Raw genomic sequence first — 24,925 nt, forward strand, 5'->3', positions numbered from 1 at the left:
TTTTAATTATTGATTGACTGTTTAGAAATATTCAAATTGACAAAAATAATTCACCTGACCCAATCAAAACCCAACTTTATTCCATTCCACCGACTCGGACTTGACTCAATTATTAATTTTTTTGACTTTTTACTTTTATTTTTATTTTCAAAATAACACCATTTGATTTTTTAATTTTTTAAATTGAGTTTTAAAACTATGCTATTATAAATAAAGTCTAAATTGTGTTTTAAAACTATGTTATTATAAATGAAGTCATGTAGCTAGACTAGTAGAAAATAAAAGTTCTGGACAGTCTGGGAAGGGATTTAACTTGGTTTTAGATGGGGTCACTAAAACGCAATGGATCATGCAGATGAACTGATAGATATATTTAAAGACTAGATGAATAGAACTAAGTTCAGTAGGAGGCTAAATCACACCAGACTAATAAAATAGCATTAAAAAGCCATAATTTTCAATCCTCTCTTGTTTTTTGCCTCTCTTTTTTAACTTCACGCTTAAAGAGCTTTAAATCAGATTCGAAGTTTTTCAAAAGATTCATGGAACTCAATTCTTTGAAAAACATAGTTGGCTATAATCAAACAAACTCCAAAACACCATCAAATTTGACCTCAAAGATATTATTTGAGTCACTCTTGTTATTTTTTCTTGATTTTTCTGGATTTTATATAATTCTCTCTTTTTTTTGTGTGTTTTTCTTCCTTTTGAATTTAGGATTCTTATTTTATTAGCATGTAAGGTTGATTTTCTATCCTATTTAAAGTTAAATAGATTGTAAAAATCAGACTTTCTGCAACTTTGTTTTTTGTGTGATAACCTATTTCGTCGAATTCTGTCTTTTTATGCTTGTTGGCTTGTTGCTAATTGTGCTTATGTCTGTATCATGAAGGGAAGGAACCAATGATGGGACTGTAGCAAATCAGCCACTGTGACAAAGATTGACTCAGTGAATTATAGAATCCTCAGAACATAAGTTTTGCAGAAAGCTTGAGAGAGTAGCCATCTAATAGTAGGAAGCATGGACCCTGATAAAGTAACATCGAGACTCTTCATCTTTATCCTATTTCTGACTCATTTATTTAACGATTTTTGCTCCAATTAGAATTATGTCGGTTGTTTGTGTCAGCTGTAGCAGGTATTTTTCTTCGTTTTTTAATCAATAAAATTTCTGCACTCATCAATGACAAAACCAGAAGAAAGAGATTCAAGTCTAGACAGTGGAGAGCAAAAGAACGCCAAGATTTGTAGTTATTAAGCTGTTCAAGGGAGAACATAGCATCTTTGAAGCATTTTCACTGAAATGAACACCAACTTGAACAAGTTTTCCTCAACAATCACCCTACCCTGTCATCTTTGTCACTTCCAGCCAAGGGCTATTTCAAAATTGAAAATCATACTAGTGCTTGCCCACACATAAATAGAGAGACCAGGTGAACTGCATTTGCTTTTCCCAAGATGGCAGCAATCTTCAGGTTGATTTTTGGGTCCTGAAAACCCCAAATGCTTGGCCTTGTTGCTGCTGCAGGCTTCAAGTAAACGAGCTATACGGATAAATAAGAAAAAAAGTCCCCGGAACAATAGATATGCAATGCCAAAATGAGAGAACAGAAACGAATCAAGAAATGGAGTGGCAAATAAAGCACATAGAGGAAAAGCAGGAGGAGATCCAATCTCAGTTGATATCTATTCTGGCAGTGAATTTCTTGCTGCTAAATTTGGTCCGGTCTGGGGTCGAACTCATTCAGGATTCAATTACCTTTCTCACTTGCAAAGGGACTAAAAATGTTGCAAAGAAAGGATTTTGCAGCCTAAGACATCAGAAAAACCAGCCGAAGAACAGGACCCTGCAAAACACCATTACCTGGCTTTCAATCATGTGTGGCATCAAACTGGGGATTTTGAAGCAAAAATCCAAACCAATTGCATGTAATTGGCATGATTGCCTTGCTGCTTTGGTCCTGCCATAAAAAAATGTCAAAAACTGTTGAGCTACTCATCAAGACACAGTTTCACTATCATCACCGATTAACTGCTTATAAACCTCTAACATTGTGCATCAAATTAAGCATCACAGAGGTAACAAACTTGATATAAGAACACATTTCCCAGATGTAAAATGACAGAAAATGCAGCAAAAATAATTCACTCAATTGACATAATATTGCGGACATGATTCATAACTTTTCATCTCTAGTTTATGAGGTAATGCCTGTACCAGACTACCAGTAAATGCTCGAGTACAGGCATTGCCTCATAAAATGCAACTCGTTAGCAAGCTTCGGTGAGGTTCTCTTTCAAAGAAGAATGTCACGTACCAAGAGGATGTCCCAAAAATGAAAAGAAGTTCTTGCTTGCATCCTTTTTTCACCATTAGAAACTCTTAAAACTTCAAAAGTGCCATTATTTAATAAAAACAACCCACCCATTCACCATCTTTCTGTTATTATTATTTTTATTTCCTTGTTTTAAGGTTTTTTTTTCATTACTACATTCCTTTTCACTATTAGGCATTTCTTATTTTTATTAGCAAAATCTGAGAATATTCCCCTGATATTTTCATATATCTATATGATTTCAAGTTTTTATTCTTAATTTTTTGAACTCAATAATTTTAAATTTAATTGTTTAATAAATAAAGTTCTATGCTCTTAATTCATATGAATTTATGATATTTTTTACATTTGCATGCATGCATACAGAAAGCTTTAAAAGTGGCCTAACTTGCCACCAAGAGGATTCCTTGCAGGCCAAACCTAAAAAAATTGAGAGATAGACAGCAGCCAGACTGGTGTTTTGCTCAAATAAAATCCTTGGATGAATCCTACATTGGTGAGATTCATAAAACTCTCTTTTTATATGATACACTCAAGAATTTTGATCCTATACATACCTTTGCTTTTCGGAAGTTTCTTCTCCCTCTGAGCTTGTACTGATTTCTATTCCAGCAGATGTTGTTTTATCTCTGAAGAATGGTGGATCAGTATAACACGTCAAACATGCCCCAGTGAAAACATTACCTCAAACAGTTTTCACCAATAATCTTTACACGAACACAAACCATCAGTAAAGCAATGGAATCGATTGTTATCTCTCACAATTATCTCTCTACCTGCAATTCTAGAAATGTGCTTTATTGCCTCATGACAATCACCACAAACACGAAGGTTTTTCACAACAAGAATTTTGTCATTTGGAGCTGTGCTTATCAAACCAAAGGCAACAGCCAGCTTCTCGCTGTGACAACCAATGAAATGCTCCTTCTCTTCTTCTTCTATGTCAAACAGCACATGATCTGTCGTGGGAACATAACCTGCTGCTTTTAAGTCCTTGGCCAATTCACCAAGTTTTGCATATATCTTCTCTGATAAGGGATGGGACGTATCCCCCACAAGGAATTGATGAAAAACTCCATCCACTTCAATCCAACTATACCCTGGTATTTTCTTAACCCCCCTCTCACTCATGATTGACCTAATCTTTGCTGCATCTTCCCATTTGTGACTTGCTGCATATATATTTGACAAAAGAACATAATTACCTGAGTGCCACGGTTCTAATGCTATGAGTTTTTTCAGCACGAGTTCCACCAATTGGGTGTCTCTATGCAGCCTGCATCCACCCAGCAATGCTCCCCAAACAATAGCATTGGCTTCCATTGGCATACTTTTGATAAGCTGATGAGCTTCATCTAAGCAACCTGCACGACCAAGAAGATCCACCATGCATCCATAGTGTTCAATTTCTGGAGTCAAGGTAAAAACACACTCCATACTATTGAAATATCGACGACCCTCTTCAACTAGACCAGCATGAGTACAAGCACAAAGTAAGCCGACAAAAGTGTTCCTGTCTGGCTTGATCCCAGACTTCTCCATTTGGCCAAAAAGCCCTAATGCATCTTTCACATGTCCGCTCATGGCAAGACCTGATATAGCTGCATTCCAAACTACTCTATCTTTCTTCCTCATCCCCCTAAAAACTTCCCAGGCTCTATCCATTCTCCCACATTTTGCATACATGTCAATCAATGCCGTACCCAAGACAGAATTATCCAAAAACTCATTTCCATTGATCAAATTGCTAGCCCAGTCCCCTAATTCTAGCGCCCCTAACCTCGCACAAGAACAAAGAACTCCCACCATAGCATAACAATCAGGTTTCAAACCCTCATTCAACATTTTAAAAAAGAGGTCTAAAGCTTCTTTAGGCAACCCATTAGAAGCATAACCCTGAATCATAGAACTCCAAGAAACAATATTCTTCTCCAGCATCCCATCAAAGACGCTACGCGCTCTCTCCATGTTTCCACATTTGCCATAAAAATCCACCAAAGCAGTAGCCACAAACACATTCCTCACCATGCCATTCTCCGTTATATACTCATCAATCCACTCCCCACTTCTCAAATCCCCAGTTCGCTTGCAAGCAGACAAAACTTCAACAAGACTAAAACTATCCGGCCTCAAATCCATCTTCAACAACCTACGAAACATATCAATCGCCTCCTTACATTTCCCAACACCAACATACCCACTTATTGTCGCCGTCCACGACGCAAAATTCTTCTCAGGAATATCATCAAACACCTTAAATGCATTATCTATAAACCCACATTTCATATACAAATTAATCAAACTTATCTTAACGAACGTATCCGCTTCACAACCCGCTTTCACCACAAGGCTATGCATCTTGACACCCGACTCAGAATCCAAAACCCTCGCGCACGCTTTCAAGACAAAAGGGAAAGTAAAACTATCAGGAGAAAGCCCTTCTTTCCTCATAGAGTGGTAAATCTCAATGGATTCTTGAAAACAATCGTTCAAAACTAAGCCACGAATCATTGTATTGAAAAGGAAAATGTTGGGTTCTTTCGTTTGATCTAATATGCGAAAGGAATAGTTCGTGTTGCCAAAGTTGAAGCTGAAACGTAAGACCTTGTTAAGGAGGTAAGTGTCTTCATCGAGGCCGAGACGGAGAAGTGCTGCGTGGATGTGTTTTAGGTGTTTGAGAGAGCTGAATCCTTGAATGAGGCGGTTCCTGATGCCTGCTGATTTTGTGACGATTAAGGAAGACATACTTCGTTGTTATACACATGAATGAATTAGTTAATAAAAGTATAAAACATGTGTTGGTAATCGATAAAGCAGGTGTTATTTAGTTATACTGTGTTTATTTTTCCAGTTAAACAGTGTTTTTGAAAAAACTATATTTTAAAATACTATTTTTAAAATAATTTTAGATATAATATCAAAAATAAATTTTAAAAATAAAATAAATTAAATTATTTTAATATATTTTTAAATAAATAATATTTTAAAAAATAATATATACCACACAATTTTAAACATTACCTTGGTAGGTAAATAAGATTTTACTAAGTAGTCACACAAGAAAAAAACTTTTGTACTAAAAAAATAAAGCTTAAAAGTTAAGGAATGCATATTCTCTTCTTTCTCCATTCTTCTCTTTTCCATCTGGTTCTTTTTCTTCTCATTCACTTTTATTTCTATCCTACTTTCTATACTTCTTAAAGTTTCTTTGTTATTAAAGAAATATCCTTAATAATTGGTATAGAGTCATTTTCAAGGGTAAAAAAAGATAACTTGTGTTCAAGAAACAATTAAAACAATATGGTAAAGGTTTTGGAGGAACACAACAAAAAAATTGAAGAACAAATGTTAAATAATCGAAGAAATCAATGTTGTGATTCAGAGAAAAAAAAAACAAAAGAAGAAGAAGAAAAGAAAAAAGAAAAAGATCAAAAAAATTCATTTTTTGTGATTCTCTCATCCATAAAAGCAACCCAAGCATAAAAGAAAATGAATGAACCTTTCAAAGTTATCCATGTTTGTTACTTGGGTCATGAAGTTTCTAAAATTGACTTCCTAAGTGTTAGTTTTTTTACTTTATAGGCTTTTGTTCGAAATATGCTTTGATAAAAAAATAAAAATGACTATTACATGGATTTATTCTTGGATTCTAACCATAGTTATTAAATCCAGCTCAGTTGGTTGATAGGTTAACAAAGAAATCCCTTACCCTAAGATATTACTCGGGTCGGTTTTCAAGTTGAAAAAAAATACATTGATCTTATGAAACTTGATTGACTCAAATGGGTTATAATGACTTGATTGACCTTATTCAAACATGATTGAGTTAACTCCAAAAAAAATTTTAAAAAAATTAAACAATATTATTTTAACTAAAATTATTAAATCATGTTAACTTGGTAATTTGCAGGATGATCTAGTAACTCAAATATTTTTCAAAGTCAATTAGTTTAACAAACACAATTTTAACTTGAAATATTTTGGGAATGATCTTTACAAATCTTGGATTTTAAATAAATCATATATATTAAAATCTAGTATTTTTTATTTTTTTTATGAATTTCTTTTTGAATCTAAACTTGATATGTTAGCATTGATATCGAATAAAAAATGTTGTATTAAGATTGGATTTAGTGGTTATCAAATTTAAAATATAAGGCTAAATGATGGTAATGGGCATTTAGAAGTTGAATTTTTTTTATATTTATACCCTATTCATTATTAAGTAAGAGGTTTAAATATCCTCACCTTGTCCATAGAGTTTTAAGTATTCATATGAACATCCATTATATGACTATTATTTATTATTTAATAAAAAATAAAATAATATACATATGTGTGTTGTGTCAATATTAAGATACATATATTATATTGTATTAAAATATATATATATATATATATAATACAAAAATATATTTCAAGTTAGGTTTGTGTCAAATTTGATAATATTTAAACTCTATTCATTATTCATCAAGCAAAGTAATTATTCAAAATTATAAAAAGTATTTTTCACAAAACAAAAAAAATCCTTAATTGTATTTTAAATAGATCAAATTATTATTATTATTATTATTATTCTATATATATATAAACAAAAAGATTCATCAATCTCCCCGCGAATTCAAAACGGACATATTAAGATATGATACTGATGGGCCCTAAAAAACTTTGGGTCAGGCCGAAACAACAAGGAGACATAACAGCCTCTCCATTTGTGCCTAAGCCCACCAATTTGCAATCAACCGTCTCTTTTTTTGGTGCTAAATTAACACTATTCTCTGTTACCACAACATATTATTCATGCATTTTCTCTATAAATCGATCGAACTGTGTTTCATACTAGTGATTATGTAAAATGGTTCCTTTCATCTTCTTCTTATCACAGTGTTTCATACTAGTTTTAAAATGGATCCTTTCATTTTTCTCTATAAAGGACCTTGCATTTGAGTTTCTTTCTGACTTTCTTTTGGAGCCAAGATATCAGTGGCTAGGTCCCATGATGCACCCGTATTAAACTTGTTCTACACAGATGGTCAGATAATATTTGCATCATTAACCTCATCAGTTTAAACAAAGCTCAATCATCGGTTCGTTTTTATTAATAAGGAGAAGCTTGTTTGATTAATAAGGAGTTTGAGCTTGTAATTACAAGTATCTCGAGTTTTATTAAGTCTATTAAAATTGGTCAGGTAAAATACCTGATCTAAGACCCGAGTCAACTAAAAAAAACATGGTTTCAATGATTTTTTAAATCATAGTTGTTTTGAACAAAAACAAATTAGACCTGATTAAATCTCATCCAAATTTAGTTAATTTAAGTTAATCTGTTATCTGATTTTAACCGATCAGATCAACATCCATCCTGGTTGGAAGGAAAACTTGTTTCAGGCAAGAACAAGCTTCAGATAGGCAAGTAACTAGGTCGACCAGGCAGGTACAATTAGGTTTAATAATTATACTAAGAACTACTTTGAACACATCAATGTTGAGTTTTACCATTTGAATCATAATTTTCTGTGATAAGTATGAAAAGCTTTGCAATGCACAAAATAAACACGGTACACTAGTTAGATGTGGTTCTGTCACTAATTAAAATTTAGATGAGAACTATTAGTCTTTCTTTCATCACATATTTTGAACCTTACCATGGTGTGAATTTATCAGAAACGCATTCTGCTAAGAAGTGGAAGCTTGTAATCTTATGTTGTGAAATGCAATTGTTGAAAATGGATTGGCCAAAAAATAAATCGTCTGGCATACAAGCTTCAATAGTTCTAGGTATGCTAGTAGCAGTCACCAGCACGCATACAAAAATCAAGGCCAGATCAAGTGTCAAGATAAATCTAATGCGCTCATACATGCGATCAGGCATATCCAACTTTTGGCTGCAATATAATATATTCAATCGTAAGTAGACAAAATAATCGTGCCAATTCAGAGATAATTACAATAAAGAATCACCCAAACCATCAAGGAATCGTTCCTAAGCCAGAAACAAACAGCAATGTATGGCAGAAACTACGTATCATGACAACACATACAAGGTTGCAAAATTTCATGATGTTCCTTGCACATCACAAATTATGCGACTCCAACAATTTACACCTGCTAATATACTTTGAGAAAGAACAATACAATTCTTTGGGTAGGGCGCTTACACGCTGACCCGCACAGTCAATTTGAATCATTTCACCTCGACACTGGAATTCTAAGGATGCAGAGAGCAGCATACTGGCAAGTGCATCTTTGTTGAATATATGTAGGGGATGAAGACATGAGCGGGAGGGGGAAAAAAGAGTATTTATACAAGATGTAGTGCAGAGAGCAAAAGAATACCAAAAATTTTAGATGTTTGATATTTACTTTAAGGGAGAGGAAATAACATCTCTGAAGAATCTCGAGGCAATATCTCCTGCAACCTTTACATGATGTAGGCAAGAGTTTTGATTAAGAATCACTCCAGCTGTCTGAATCATCATCGTCATCGCTTCCAGTCAATGCCTATTTCAAAAGTAGACATCATAATTATTATATTCATGTACACAATCACACACAATAGTGAGAGAGACAGAGACAGACAGACCTGGCGAATTGCATTTGCTTTTTCTAAGATGGCAGCAACCTTCAAGTTGGTTTTTGGACCCTGAACACCCTGCATGCTAGGCCTTGTCACGGTTGCGGGCTTCAAGTTAAAGGACTAGAGTGAAAAGGGGAGAGAAAACAAACATCAGTCCTCAACACGAAGGGGGTAATGCCACCAAGAGAGGAAAAAATAAATAAAAAGAAAATGCAGGATGGAACCTTGGTTCGTATCTGTTCCAGCAGTGAATCTCTTTCTTCTAGCTTGGGTCCCAGCTGTGGTCGAACTCGTTCAGCCACCTTTCTCAACTGCAAAAGGGTTCAAATCATCACAAAGAAGGGACTAGACAGCATAAGACATCATAAAAACTGAATGCAAAGAAGAAACCACAGATAACCATTACCTTGCTTTTATCAAGAGCAGCAACAGCATCAATGAGAGGATTTCGAGGGCGAGGAATCTTCTTTCCATTTGTCTTTCCAACTTCATAGGTTGGTGGTGTCATCCCTAATGTAGTTGGCGGCCATATTGGCAGTCCATGTGAAGCTACAAAATCATGGTGATGCTGCTCTTCTTCTGTATTTAGTGGTACTGCAGATTTACCAGAAGAATTCCCTTGTTCCCCTTCTGCATTTTGTGAACTCTGTCCGGGAAATTTCACCTCCAATCCTGTTTCGGGTGCTGATTGGTTAAATAGACGGATTGGGAGTCCCTGTGTAGGCATTGGATCATTTACAGCAGCTGTATCGTTTATGCCCGGCTCTAGTGAGAATGGATTGGAACTAAATTGCCTGGATTCTCCTCCTAGTTGAAGGAAACCATGCTCATGCCTCTCATCAGGCATTTCTGATAAAGCCAAAGATGAGTTCACAGACTGTGTTCTGTCTGACAGGAGGTCATCCTGTTGATATTGTGCATCATTGTCAATGGTTGGCATTTCTGACAAGAGTGGAGTTGGCAGCAAGGAATTTCCCATTAACTCTGTTGTCAAGTGTTGAGACCTCTGACTGTCTTCAACAGGGAGAGACAAAAATGGGTTTGAAGGATGCACAATCTCTCTATCTAATGCTGGGAAATCAAACTGGACCTTCTGATCAACAATAAATGTTTCAATTGGTTGAGAAGTGCGTTGACTATGATCCATCATGTCTCTGTCTGCATCAAGCGGACCAGGTTGAATTTTCCCCAACCTCCACTGCATAGGAGGTAGAGGTGGCAATGGTGGCATTGCCTCTGGATTGACCTGCCTTGTCTCAGGAACAGGAAGTACACCAAAGCTAGGAAAAGCAGAATCAAATGGATTTGTTGCTTGATCAGTAACATTACGTCCCTGACAGGCTGATTGCAGTAGAAACTCTTGACTGGAGAGATCTTTCAAACTGGAAGGGTCAGGGCATCTTTCCTCGGTTATGTTATGCAGATTCTGTATCTGTTCTGACTGAACATCTGCTGATCTAGAACTTGCTTCGCCTGACTTCAAGCATCTCCTGTCTAGTTGATCAGATTGCAATTCTGATGTGTGATCCAGAGGAATTCCTGGCCCTAAAAGGTAGCCAGCAGATGAAGTTTGACTACTCAACAAAGAACTTGCATCGTCTGCATGCATGGACTCTGCACTAATTTGATCAGCTTGCACCTCAATTGACTGTTCTAAACCATTTCCTGACTCTGGTGGATAACTGACAGGCGAACAAACAGTATTGTCACCAACCTCCCCACAATGACTCTGATGGTTATCTTTAGATTCAGACTCCTGGTTGCTCACTTCCGAAGAAGGGTTATGAACTTCAATTACCTCTTGATTTTGATAGTCTTCAGAAACTGGTTTGTATGAATTAGAATCCCAATCTGTAGAAGTCACTTCCATCTTTACCTGTGATTCTGACAGACATTTGGCAGAAGTTACCTCATCAAGGTTCAAAGTAGTCTGATTTGGATCCTCGGAGATTGAAAGAGATTCTACCATCTCCGTAGAATTCCTAGGTGGGGAACAAACTAACTCTGAAGATGGACAGATCACATTGCTGACATCTTCATTGTTCACACCACTTGTAGCGGCAGTTGATACAGCCATATCTTCTGGTTTAACAGTTTCAGTTACATCATCAGCCAAATTTACATGATCTTCAGGAGTTGGTTTATCTGAACATGATTCATCTTCGAAAGAAGTAGCATCTCCTCTTGTAATATCCACCTTCTTCGTGAATGCATTCTTGTCCTCAGCATCTACACCACTTGTAGCAGCAGTTGATAAAGCCATGTCTTCTGCTTGAACAGTTTCAGTTACATCATCAGCCAAATTTACATGATCTTCAGGAGTTGGTTTATCTGAACATGATTCATCTTCGAAAGAAGTAGCATCTCCTCTTGTAATATCCACCTTCTTCGTGAATGCATTCTTGTCCTCAGCATCTACACCACTTGTAGCAGCAGTTGATACAGCCATGTCTTCTGCTTGAACAGTTTCAGTTACATCATCAGCCAAATTTACATGATCTTCAGGAGTTGGTTTATCTGAACATGATTCATCTTCGAAAGAAGTCGCATCTCCTCTTGTAATATCCACCTTCTTCGTGAATGCATTCTTTTCCTCAGCATCTACACCACTTGTAGCAGCAGTTGATACAGCCATGTCTTCTGCTTTAACAGTTTCCGTTACATCATCAGCCAAATTTACATGATCTTCAGGAGTTGGTTTATCTGAACTACATGATTCATGTTCGAAAGAAGTACCATCTCCTCTTGTAATATCCACTTTCTTCGTGAATGCATTCTTTCCCTCAGCATCTAAACCACTTGTAGCAGTAGTTGATAAAGCCATGTCTTCTGCTTGAACAGTTTCAGTTACATCATCAGCCAAATTTACATGATCTTCAGGAGTTGGTTTATCTGAACTACATGATTCATGTTTGAAATAAGTAGCATCTCCTCTTGTAATATCCACTTTCTTCGTGGAAGCATTCTTTTCCTCAGCATCTGGACCCTCAGAAAGTTCTTCAAGTTTCACATTCTCTTCAGAACATGGGAGTCTTAATTTTGTTGAGTCAAGTTCCTCTTGTGAAGCATCTACTGTTACATCAGAGAATTGATGTTCGTTAATGCACTCAGACTCTAAAGTATCCACCACTGGTGTTGAAATTTCTGCGCTACCTTCCCTCGTTAAAATTTCATCATCCGCTTTAGAAACCAAACCATCAGGCTTCACAACATTTGAGTTATCAGGCAGAGATGGAACACCAGCATCCAACTCCACTACAGGCAAAGCTGAGTGAGGAAATTGCTCCTCTGCTGGTGTCAAAGTTGAATGTTCAGCTGCACAATCTGTTTGAAGCACTTCATTCACAGAATCATCACTGACTTTCTTTTCAGAAGCCAGATCTGACATGTTTGACACATGCACAACAGCATCAGTTAACATGTCTGGATCTTCATGATCAAACACATCCATAGAATGACTTTTAGAAGAATCTGGAAGTGAAGTATCATGCCCCATCTGTGAAGGGATATCAGTTAAAGCAACGAAAGAATCAGTCGGGTATAACCCATTTCTTTCACAGTGCAGTGATTTGGAGCCAAGTTCAGTACTGCCAGAGGATGCCTCGTCTAATTCAGGTCCTGACAAGGGGCTTACCATGGAACGTGCAACAGGAACTGAATGCAGGAAGACAGGATTCGAATCTGTAAGACAAGAACTACAAGAAGCTTCAACAGGATCAGGGATTTTGTCTTCCCTTGTATCATTGAATGTTACAAGGTGATGGGATTCGGTTATGCCAGTCTCTGCATATACAGATGGATGATCTGATGGCAGATCAGTAACATTTGTTGCATGGTTTTCAGTAGAAGTGGCAGAAGGGAACCATTTACCTGCTCCTTCACCATCAGATGCTGTATTCTCAACCAAATTGCAGAGAGTGTCAGAGTAAGAAAAGCTAGAAGTTCCTTTCTTAAACAAACTGTTCCCACCCTCAGACAGAGAAGAGTTTCCAATAGATTGAGAATCTGAAGAATTGGCTTGAATATCCAGCTGCTCCTCATTTGCATCAGAATCTGCACCTTGTGTCCTCAGATCGATGAAGTCCAGAGCATTTTTAGTTTTATACTCATTGTCTGTTTCCATTTCAGAATCCATGGTAGCAAGGGCATCCATGTAGTTTTCCACTTCACTTCCCATATCATCAGAATGATCCCCATCTACAGTGCCCTCTCTTTTTATATCAGCATCGACTAATAATTCCTCTTCAATAGCCATCTTGTAGACAGTTGGAGGCAATTCATCCATCCCACGATCAACAATTGGGTCAAGTACCTTAATAATTCCACCATCAACACCCTCCCCATCCAACTCATCCTTAACAGGTTTAAGCATGGCCTCTTGTTCACTGGGTGATGAAGATGTGCTTTCCCCTCCATATAATGACTTTTTTGCAGGACTTACCACACTGACCTCATGTATTTCATAGCCTGATTCACTAGAATTATCCAATGTAAATTTCAAAGGTGATCGAGTGACAGAATCTTCACAAACTTGTTTACGCTCAGGTGAAGGAGTGAGCACAAATTTCTCCATGTAACTTTTCCCAGGTTTCACATCAAATGGAGATTCATTTATCTGCCTTCTCTTCAATTTCACTAGCCGTGCAGGGTCAGAATGACCATTCTCAAAATGTTCCTGTAACAACAAGTCATGCAATCTGCATAATAGTAAAGCAGATTACTTCATTAATCATCCATGTTTGCTTGGGATTTTTGCAACTAAAGCATGGATCTAATGGGGGGGAAAAAACACAAAGGCCTCACTTGGTGTGTGATGCTTGTACAACTTCAGGAGTTTCTCCATTTCTATACCGTGATCCTTTCTTCTGAAAAAAGATAACGAGGCAAATTATATCCCAAGCATTAACACATATGAAGATCATATCATGCAATGCTAAAAAGTGGGAGCAAATTCAAGTTACTGTGCTGATTGGAAAAAAGAAAATAACTAGGCTAGAAAAGTAAAATAAGCTTCTAGAACATTCAGCCTTCAGGCTTGAGATATGAAATACTGTTTTCTAAGACTGAAACAAATTGATTAAAAAAAGCGAAGCACCTGGTGCTCAACTCTACTGATAAACACATTCAAAGAACTGAGTGTTATCCAAATCCATATATGCATATTATTCACTAACTACTATTCATATGAATGTGGCTTCAAGAACTCATAAAGTTTTTCAAGACATTGTGCTCACACATGACCATTTTAAGATTCACAGTTTGAGAAGAACCATTCTCTAACACCTCATGCATTCAGGGTTAATAGTAAGATTCAATGAAACCTATTCTTAATTAAACAAATGGAAAAGAAAATGAAGAATGAGAAGATTGTAAGGGTTAATCACCACACAGCAGATATATTCTATGTGCCGTATTATAATGATGACTGCTCATTATTTTATCACAGCTAAAGCTTTTCCATGACAATCAAGCTACGAGAAAACTACATGATGCGGTGAGCTAAGGTCAGCATTTAAGTTCCACTAGTCCAATTAAACTGCAAACATGCAAAAATTGTGAAGGATTGCAACCACTTCTATACAACAAGGCCACCCTGCAGGCCAAAGAAAACTATTTGAAAGATAGGCAGCAGGTAGACTAGTTTGTTTGGTCAAATAAAAACTTTGGTTGAATCCTATGTTGGGGAACATTCACAAGAATATCCCTTCATTTGACACCAACAATATTGTGATCCTATATAGTGATGATCGTTTCACTACCTACCTTTTTTCGAATTTTCTTCTCCCTCTGAACCTCTACAGTTGCTATTCCAGAAGATGCTGTTTCAACTTTAAAGACTGATGGATCAGTATAACGCTTCAAACATGCCCCAGCCCCAGCAACATCAAACCTGTCAGAATTGACACAATTATAAAATTTGCCTTTTTTCCTTGGTATTGTAATTAGAAAGTCAAAGCATACTGATAATCATACTTGTCCAAGAGGAATAACTGTGGTGGAGCACGGCATTCTTCATAAGAGTCCATTACAAAGCGAGGTAAGTCTCCACGAGCAATTAGATTCTGCTCCATTTGCAAATTAGGATGCCAGTCAACACCTGCAATAAAATTTAGCATTTAAACAACCAAAACTCTGATGTTCTCGTATCAGAATATCATCCATACAGTACACAGATGCTTTAATGAGAACTACTAAACTTATTGGCACACTCAGTTTCCTAAAATAAATAAAAGAACCTTCTAGGGATAATTGCACCTGTATTTGATTTCTCAGAAACGACATGTTGCTGATATTAAATATTTCCTAGTTCCTACTTTTTAGAATACCACACCAAGTTTCTTCAATAAATGCACTCTATCTCATTCTGCCTACTTTCTAAATCACTCTCACAAATTTCACAAGAAAACCAAGTAACCTTTTTTTTTATATAAGGCAGGCTACCTAGCAAGGTTTAGAACATCGAAACTAAATGAAAGAAAAGACACAGCTGGGTTATGTTTCCATCCTACTAGTGAAAAGACCAATACCAGACACAACAGATCATAAAACAATTAAAAAAACATATGGTTTTCAAACCTGAGCTGGAAAAGAATGGTGAATGATTAGTTTGGGAGAGAAATGCCTTCTCAATTGAAGGAAATTCTGCCTCGAGCTGTTGTACACGAGCCATCAGCCCATGGCCTCTTGCTGCAGTTGTCATTACTTCTTCATGCAGTCCATGAAATATCTCAGCAGCGAACCTTTTAAAACCAGGAAAAAAAGGCGTCAAAACCATTTCTCATGTTGGAATTACAATGGAGAGCGGAAACGTCGCAAATTACTATAACAACATGGACAAAAGTTAAGCCATAGAGACCAAATAAACAGATACTACTTTTGACACTACTGGGCATGGCATGAACTACAACACTCCAGAAAAATCTCAAGATTAGACAGGTCAAAATTGTGCCCCATTATGTGAACGATTAATTTTGTCAATTCCTTTAAGCGCTTATTCTTTTAATGGTTCCAAGATCACCACATCACAACATCTTTAATTAAACAATTACCAAACACAAACATATTACACCATGAGTAACAGAAACCGACTATCTGTCTCAAGAAACATAAAGGTAACAACATAACACCATAAACTCCAATCATAAAATCGAACGAATGTGAAATTTAACACATTAAACAATTTCCAAAACTGCTATAACATGCTTTCTAGATTATGAAATGAAAAGAACGCTATTTTCCTCTAAGAATAGACTTTCATGCGAACACATGATCAAACAGCGCATTATTGCTAATCAACTTACAGCCTATGCCATTGTTTCAGCTATATATACATATTTATTCCATTGGGATAACCTGCTCTTTAGAAATGACATTGTTCTTCTCTATTTATTTCCCCACCATTTTGAACTACAATTCATTGTTTTTATCAGTTAAAAAATGCTTTAAATTTTAACAAATAAGTCCATGAGAACGAACAGCAGAATTCTTCAAATTTGCTCAAAATCTTAACTAAAATTTCCAATTCAGCACAAAACTCAAATTACTAAATTTAGAAAAAGAGAGATTTATTCAGCATTTCCATAACTAAAGGTTAAAAAAATATAAAAATAAATCCAATCTAAAAAATCAAAAATCCAAAAACACGCTTTCCAACTCAAACTCATGCCCGAGCAAACTAGCATTTCACGCAACAAACAAACACAGGTCAAGCTCAAGCCAAAAGAAAACGAGAGAAAGAGACTGACTCGGCGAGGTCACCGAGCTGGCGCAAGACGCCGACGAGGCCAGCCATGGCGACACCTTCCAAAAGCGCTTCTGGATCATCTTTATCAGCAGCCTTGTACAGCTCTGGATCGGCTAAACTATACTCGTTCCTTATCTGGTATCTCGTCAACGGCATTTTGACTATAATCTCGAGCTACCAGTTGCTCAAAATAAACCCTGATTTTGCACTCTGTATCTGCCTCTGTTGCTTGATTTTCCGCTCTCTTACATTTCTCGAGGAAGAGGAGGAAGAGGACGAGGGAGAGGAGAGGGATTTTATTTTTTATTTTTTATTTTTTTTGTTAGAGAAAATGAATGCGTCTGAAGACTCTGAACTCTGTAGAAAAAGACGTGGAGAGACTTCCGAGTGAGTGTGTAAATCAACGCCTTGTAATATTTATTACGTTCTATCTTTCTCTATTTAATTTTTTTGTTTTATATTTTTATATATTTCCATTTTAATACTGTATAATATAATATTTTTCAGGTTCTTCCGTGTATAAAATATAATTTCACCTCCCTTCTCATTGAAATACAAATACAAACTACGAATTAAGAAAAGGTATTCTTTTACCCTTCAATGATAAAATAAAATTGTTGCTTGTGCCTTGTTTTGATATAAAGATTTTGCTTAAAAATTTTGTTTTCATAGTAATACTTGTTTAATACAAAGAATATGGCTAAAAAAACAAAAAAAATATTAGCTTAACATACTATTTAAAAAAATCATAAATAATTTAAAAAAAAAACAATAGTGAATGTGCTTATGCTAATATAAAAATAATATGATTATCAAATATAGAGTATTTTTTAGTTTAAAAATGAAATAAAAGTAAATAATACACGATGTATCAAACAAAATGATCTAAAAGAGGTTGAATGACGCCTCGTGTGTGGTGTCGTTTAGCTTAAGACAGGGCGTGCATCGTGTGAGGGATGTATTGGATCATGCCATGTTTTGATATTTTGAAGCCGTATTTATTAATTTATTATTTAATTTGTCTTTGGTCGGTTGGGATCGAGTGGTTCTCACTCCACGGATTATACGTGCATGTGGTGATCTCGGCTCGTCTAATATTTAATCATCATCATCATGTGGTGTGTAGCTATGAGTCATAAATTATCCGCCTTTTTTAGTGGAATCATAAATTATCGGCTTGATTGCCTTTAAATTCAAGCAATGGATATGATTAAAAAAAAAAAGAAATGGAAGGACTTTTCGTTTAATTATGATAACGTTTTTTGGATTAAAGTTTAAGGGAGGAATTGGAAAAATAAAGAAGTAAACATGGGACATGGCAAAAGTATTAAGGCATCCTTGGACGTGTTAAAAATTCAATTTTTTTTATTAAAAATTAATTAATTTTTTTATATTTTAGAGCGTTTTAATGCACTGATCTCAAAAAATAATTTTTAAAAAATAAAAAAAATATTATTTTGATACATTTCGATATGAAAAACACTTTGAAAAATAACCGCAACCACACTTCCAAACAGGCCTTGACATAAATAATTTGTACTCTGATCACTTGTTTTTATTGAGTTGATGAAAAGAATATTGTTACCTTTCATTAATTTTATTAATAGTTTTTTTATATATTGTATGGTATAATAAATGTATAATATCTTGTATCCTCATGATTTATTCATCGTTTTTTTAAAAAATATATTTTCTTGTTATAACATTTTAGTTAAATCCATTTCTTGTTTTTCTACAAATAATTTGAGAATGACTGCTTGTTATCTTCAAGTAGTTAGAGTGGATAATTTTTTTTCCTTTTGATATAAATATTTTCTTCTTAAAGAGAAAAAAAAGAGGATGTAAATTCAATTCATGTTTGTTTATACAAATTGACAATTTAAAAGCCTCTCGCAAGTGACTTTTAAATTAGTACTGCGTGGCTATTAAATCTTGAATATATCAAATGTTTGTTTATACAAATTGACAATTTTATTTTTAAAAGCCTCTCGTAGGTTTGTTCTTCATATTAAAATGCATCGATTCAAATATAAATAATTTAATTTAAGATTTAAATAGAAGTGAATTTAGTATTGGCAGTCAACTGCCAACCTAGTTGATTAATAAATTACCACGGCATTGAAAAGCTTGAAAGAGTAAAATTTCTCCTTTTTTTAACACATGATTTCCAACTTCTTAATGATTTATTTTACATTTATGATTTTAAAAAATTAAGTATTTAAAAAAATTATAAACTGTAGCTTTTTTAAAATAAAATTTTATTATAATTTAATGTATAAAAAAACAGGTTTAAAAAATAAAAAAAAATGATATTTTTTTAAATCATGACTAATATAAAAGGAGTATAAAAATATTTTTAAGCAAAATCAGCTTAAAATATAAAGAAAAGATTGTGGTATATAGTATTTTGATACCTGTTGTTTTTCATTGTTTTTTTAAAATATATTAAAATAATATTTTTTTTATTTTTTTAAAATTTATTTTTGATATTAATACACTCAAATAATCTAAAAATAAAAAAAAATAAAACTAAAAATAATTATTGTTTTATAAAGCACGGTAGATTATATCTCTCAAGCAAAATAAGTGAATCCTTACGCACCATGCAATTAATTAATTATATCTCTCAAACAACAACCGTGGATTATACAATTTTACAACGTAAACTGTTCATCAGGACTTCTGTCCTGGGCCCAGTAAAAAGTTTTAAAAATTAATGCATTTTGATCTCATACTGTCATGGTACCCCTGTAATTACACGCTTGTCTAGTGACAAACATTTAATCAATAAATAAACAATTATTTTTTTAAAAGAAGAGAGAGAGAAGAGAGAGAAGGCAGTATTAAATTAAGCTTTCAAGTGGAGCCTATAAATGGCCTGAAACGGCCATCACGGAAGAATGCAACCTGTTTTTTTCAAGATTTAAGTGTTTTTAAAATTTTTTTCAAATTTTTGAAATTTTTTATGTTTTAAATTAATATTTTTTAATATTTATAAATTATTTTTATATATCAAAAAATAATTTTTAAAATATAAAATAATATTAATTTAATATATTTTTAAATAAAAAATATTTTAAAAAATAATCCAAACTGCTTATACGCAACCGCGTCATTCTAGGCTTATAGCATTTTATGATTAATATTTTGAAACCCGATGGAGGGATAATCCGCGGGGATTAATGGTGATGCAAGGGCCCCACCAAAGCATCACGAGAGCCAGAAGATTTGTTGTCTGGTAATCTACTAATCGCTGTTGATGACGTTGAAACTTGATTTCGATTCTAGTTACCGAGTATGAGTTTGCTTTTGCTTTGAGTTTTGTGTTTCATAGTACGATGGTAGAAATATTAAATATATTTAATTATAAGATGGGAAATGAAGATATAAATATAATTATTTTTTAGAATAATTTAAGATTAAGATTTTGTGTTTTTGAAATAGAAAAGTATACGAGATGTGTTTTTACTTACTGCTTGGGTATAGGTTTTTTTTTTTTTAGAGTTAGTTTGTTTTTTAATTTTAATATGAATAAATTTAAAATTTTATATTTTAAATTATATTTTTATATTTTCAAATCGTTTTATTGTGCTAATACTAAAAATAAATTTTAAAAAAAATAAAAAATATTTTAAAAATTAATCACTATAACAACACCAAACATATTTTTATAACGCTTGAGTACTGTTGAATTAATTTTTATATGAAAATTTTTTTATTGAATTTTAACAAACAACTAGTGAAATTATTGTTTATTTATTTATTTGTATTTTTGGCAAATGAAATAGAGTCATAGAAGCTAAATACATATTAAATAGCAAGAATAGGGAGGTAAACAAAATATGAAAAGCTTTTTCGGGCTGCATTGAAAGAAAAAAAGTTGTAACTGTACTTGTGTTTGCAGCTACGGATAAAAGGGATAATGGAATATGGATTGTAAATAATAGAGATTTTTCTAAAATTAGCTATTTTGATAAGAAATTATATATATTATTCTTTAAATAAATATCATTGGTTATTTTATAGATCTATTTTAAAAAAGAAATACCAACACAAATATATACACCAAAAATTATAAAAATATCTTCATTTAGATTAAAAAATGATTTTTTATACTCTCTTTTTTTTCTCCATGTCTATATCCTATTTTGGAGTAATTGTCATTAGTTATTCTTGGAATAACATAAATTTCTCCTATTTTGCATTCAATGTCAAATAAGCATGTTTTTTTAAAATAAAAAAAAAATCAAAGAAAAGAAGATAAGTATGTTTGTTTTAGTGGGGCCCACCACTAAATACAAAATACAAAAGCAAAGACATTAATGTTTTTCGTGCCGAAAAGCATGTCAATAATATTTTTTTATTTTTTAAAAATTATTTTTGATATCAGCACATCAAAACGATCCAGAAAGTACAAACCGAACTCAATTTTAGCAAAAAAAAAAAAAAAAAAAAAGTTTGAATTTTTTCGAAAAGCAGGTCACACCTCAATCCCAAACGGCCCCTAATTTGTTGTTTTTGCTCATGTGTTTTTTTATTGTGGAGTATTGTAACTTATAGGATACGCAAAAACAGAAGTAAAAACAAACACACTTCTTGTGTTTAAATTTATTTTTTTGTTATTTTTTTTATAATTTTTAGTTATTTTGATATGTTAGTGTTAAAATTAATTTTTTTAAAAAATATATTATTTTAATATATTTCAATATAAAAAATACTTTGAAAAATTATAATCACAACCTCAAATAATATAAAAATAATTTTTATAAAAACTGGATCAAAAGATTAAACTGGGGGCTATTGCTATTTTTCGAAGCAAAGACAATAGAAATAACAAGGAAGCTTCACGGGAATTTTGTCTTTATAGGTTTTTCTAACCTAACACAGGAAAGAACTTGGGACGGTTTTGTCAATCACTTTTTATGCTCCATGTTCTCTTCATGGTTGATTGATTGCTAGCTAGCTAGCTAGCTAGCTTTTTCCCTTCTAAAGTATTTTATTTTGATTTTGATTTTGATTTCCGTACCCTCTCTTCTCATGTTCTCACGTGATGCCATGTTTGTTTTTTTTATTTTAAAAATATTTAAAAAAAAACATTATTTTTTTTTAATTTTTTTGTTATAAATTAATATTTTTTATATTTTCAAATCATTTTAATATACAAATATAAAAAATAATCTTTAAAAATAAAAAAAAATTATTTTAATACATTTTCAAATAAAAAATACTTTAAAATATAATAACACATATACTCCCGAACAGCCAAAACATAAGCTATTTGCCCGGTAATAACTCTTCTTATTATTGTCTTTTTTAATGGTTAAAGTATATCTGAGCAACGTTTACAAATCAAAATTAAGTTTTTTCTTCTACTGTTTAATTCAATCCTTCTATATTTATTTGTATTTGATATCTATAGTTTTATATATAATTATTTTCCTTAAGTATCCTTTTCAGTTCTAAATTATTTTCATGCTTGAAGAAACCAGCTACGAGGAATTAAAAATAAATAATCAAAAAGGTCAAGGGGTTCAAATTATTGAGAAAACTAGATAAATATCTAGAAATTCTATGGTATCTTCATTTATCAGTTACTCTCCAATTTATTTTTTAAAATATAAATAGATACAAGTAAAATAAATAGATATCAGAGGATGAAATATGAAATCCTTATATTTTTATTATTTTTGGTAGGTTATGAATTTTGTTTTTTTTTTCAACTTTGTATATTTCTTTTTTTAAAATAAATCATATAAAAAAACAAATAAAAAAATTATTAATTACTCTAAACTTTCCGACACATACCATAAGATTAGTTTTCCTTCCTTCCTTCGTTTCTTTCTTCGTAAAAGATGCTTACAGTCCTGAATTCATTCATAAGTGGTATAAATTGACTTAAGTATATACACAAACTTAGATTTGTGGGGTTTTTACACTTTTTTACCCAATTTTTACACATCAAAATTAAATCGATTTCGTTTTTAATTGAATAAAAAAAAAAGTTATCACTCGAGATATAGACACTTATCCATGGAGACAGTAACCAAATCTTTGACCTCCATTGTAATACATTTGTTTTCAATGGTCTAATTGCATATAGAAAATATTAAAAAATGTGATAATAATAATTATTTTTTTAGAAATACATTAAAATAAAATATATTTTTAATTTTAAAAAAATATTCTTCACATTAGCATGTTAAAATAATTAAAAAAAAACATCATCTAAAACGCAATTCCCAAACTACTTTCCCAGTTAATCAACTATTTCATCGTGGCATTGACAATACGCCATATTCACATGAAAATCAAGGCTCCATTTACCCACCAGGTTGAAAATCTTGGACCGTTATTTATTAAAGGGTTAGGCTAACTGAAAGGGCTGGGCCCATGGCAACCACCAACTACCTATGAAAACTAGGTACAAGATGATGTAGTGTTAGGTAATCTGTTACGACATAATCCTATAAATTATCCTCCCAGATAGAGACATGTTGTCTCGGATTTAACAGAACTGTTAGTAGCATGCCAGCACACCGTCTACGCTCGTTAGCTTATTATTGGACTTGATTTTAGTGATCTTAAAGACTTGGCATGTGGTTGAAGATGCACTGTCTCTTTCTTAATTTTTGTAGATTTAATTTACGGGACTAACATTTAGAAGAAAAAAATTGATTAAATTTCCTCAAATCTTTTTTCTTTTTTTTTAAATATAGTTGGAGAACCAGATTATTAAATTCATATACATTTACATGGCATGCTTTGACATTTGTTGATGCTAATATTATAGCAACCCCTTTAATATTCATATCGTTTTTAACTAGTTTTTAATATCAAAATTAAAGCTATATTTCATTTTTATTAAGTTGTATTTACTAATGCGAGAGCTGATTTTTAAAGTGTTTTTAAAATTATTTTTCAACTAAAGAGGAAGTGAACTGATACTTTTTTAATTGTTTTTCAATGATTTTAATGTGTTAATGTCATAAATTAAAGAATTATAAAAAAAATATTATTTTAATTATTTTTTTTTTAAAATCATGTATCGCATTAACAAACACACTAATAATTATATACACACACACAATGGCTTCTTTCATTTAACATTCGAGAATATGGTTGAAATCGTGTTTATCAAAAATTTAAATTTTTTAATTTAAAATTAATTTTTTAATATTTTATGATTGCTTTGATATGCAGATATTAAAAATAATTTTTAATAATTTTTAAAAAATAAAAAAATTTTATTTTAATGTATTTTCAAGCGTAAATTACATTAAAAAACAATAATTACTATGTTTCTAAACATCATATTAACAAAGCGGTTTGAGTCCTAAAATTTTTTAATTTATTTTATGGTTACAATGTAATGAAAAATAGCTAATTTTAATTGTTTATTTAGTGTAAGTTCTAACAAGCCACTAGATACACTAGAATATCTCTTTTTATAGTTACAATATAATGAGAATTGTTTTTCTCACGTTCTTCTATTTTTCATTCCAGATCAAGATATCTCTTTTTATATGTGAGAACATAATAATATAAAATCATGTTAATATAAAAAAAAAATCCATTCATCATCTCCTAAATGCTTCAAACCATACCATGCTTATTACATAAAAGAAAAATCGAAAATAATGGGGATGGAAAGCCCTACATGTACTTAGAATTGGATATAATCATGTAATCTTTGCTTTAAAGCTTTGGCTGAGGCAGTGGGATGCTTTTCGAGGCGGTAGCAATCAATGCCTTTTCCATTTCCCAATGATCTCTCAACTGCAACAACTGTACGTGAGGGCAGCAGCGTGTTCATTAATGCAGGGAGGAAAAAAAAGAAGATCGTCTGCAAGCCAAGATTGTCTGCATTTCTTAGCTTAACGAACGATCCATTAATGAAGAGTTTATCTGGGGCATGGTTGAAAATACGTAGAAGTTGAAGGCTTGTTCTTGAGAGTAGATATAGTTGTTTTTAAAAAATATTTTTTTATATTAAAATACATTAATATGTTTTTTTTTTATTTTTAAAAAAATTATTTTTAAAATTAATGCATCAAAATAATCCAAAAAATATATAAAATATTAATTTTTATTAAAAAAAAAATTAAAATTTTAAAAAATACATGTATAACCATGTTTCCAAATGATTTCCATTATAAATCATGAACCTCTGCTTCTTATTATTTATTTCTTTTTTTGATGAAGAGTAATTTTCATTATCATCAATTTTAGTCATATTATCCATGATTATTTTAGGTTTTCAATTTTTAG

General features: G+C 32.7%; 2 protein-coding genes across 3 annotated transcripts; both read right to left on the reverse strand.

Moving 5' to 3' along the window:
- Nucleotides 1-1,225: 1,225 nt before the first annotated feature.
- Nucleotides 1,226-5,115, reverse strand: LOC118056146 (putative pentatricopeptide repeat-containing protein At3g08820). Of its 2 annotated transcripts, XM_035068269.1 has the most exons (3): nucleotides 2,894-5,115; nucleotides 1,865-1,961; nucleotides 1,226-1,779 (listed from the first exon to the last, which is right to left on the reverse strand). In XM_035068269.1, exon 1 carries the CDS (start codon nucleotides 5,079-5,081, stop codon nucleotides 3,033-3,035), a length of 2,049 nt encoding a protein of 682 aa, XP_034924160.1. In that variant the 5' UTR covers nucleotides 5,082-5,115; the 3' UTR covers nucleotides 1,226-1,779; nucleotides 1,865-1,961; nucleotides 2,894-3,032. The 2 variants fall into 2 exon arrangements, with proteins under 2 accessions (XP_034924160.1, XP_034924159.1); XM_035068268.2 differs by having other exon boundaries at nucleotides 1,226-1,961.
- Nucleotides 5,116-8,207: 3,092 nt separating this feature from the next.
- LOC118056147 (protein SCAR2) lies at nucleotides 8,208-17,053 on the reverse strand. The gene is made up of 9 exons (XM_035068270.2): nucleotides 16,659-17,053; nucleotides 15,490-15,653; nucleotides 14,887-15,010; nucleotides 14,677-14,803; nucleotides 13,717-13,778; nucleotides 9,320-13,610; nucleotides 9,138-9,224; nucleotides 8,920-9,033; nucleotides 8,208-8,837 (listed from the first exon to the last, which is right to left on the reverse strand). Exons 1-9 carry the CDS (start codon nucleotides 16,811-16,813, stop codon nucleotides 8,784-8,786), a joined length of 5,178 nt encoding a protein of 1,725 aa, XP_034924161.1. The 5' UTR covers nucleotides 16,814-17,053; the 3' UTR covers nucleotides 8,208-8,783.
- Between the last annotated feature and the right edge of the window lie 7,872 nt (nucleotides 17,054-24,925).

Source organism: Populus alba, chromosome 16, assembly GCF_005239225.2.
Source record: "Populus alba chromosome 16, ASM523922v2, whole genome shotgun sequence".
NCBI classification, from domain to species: Eukaryota; Viridiplantae; Streptophyta; class Magnoliopsida; order Malpighiales; family Salicaceae; genus Populus; species Populus alba.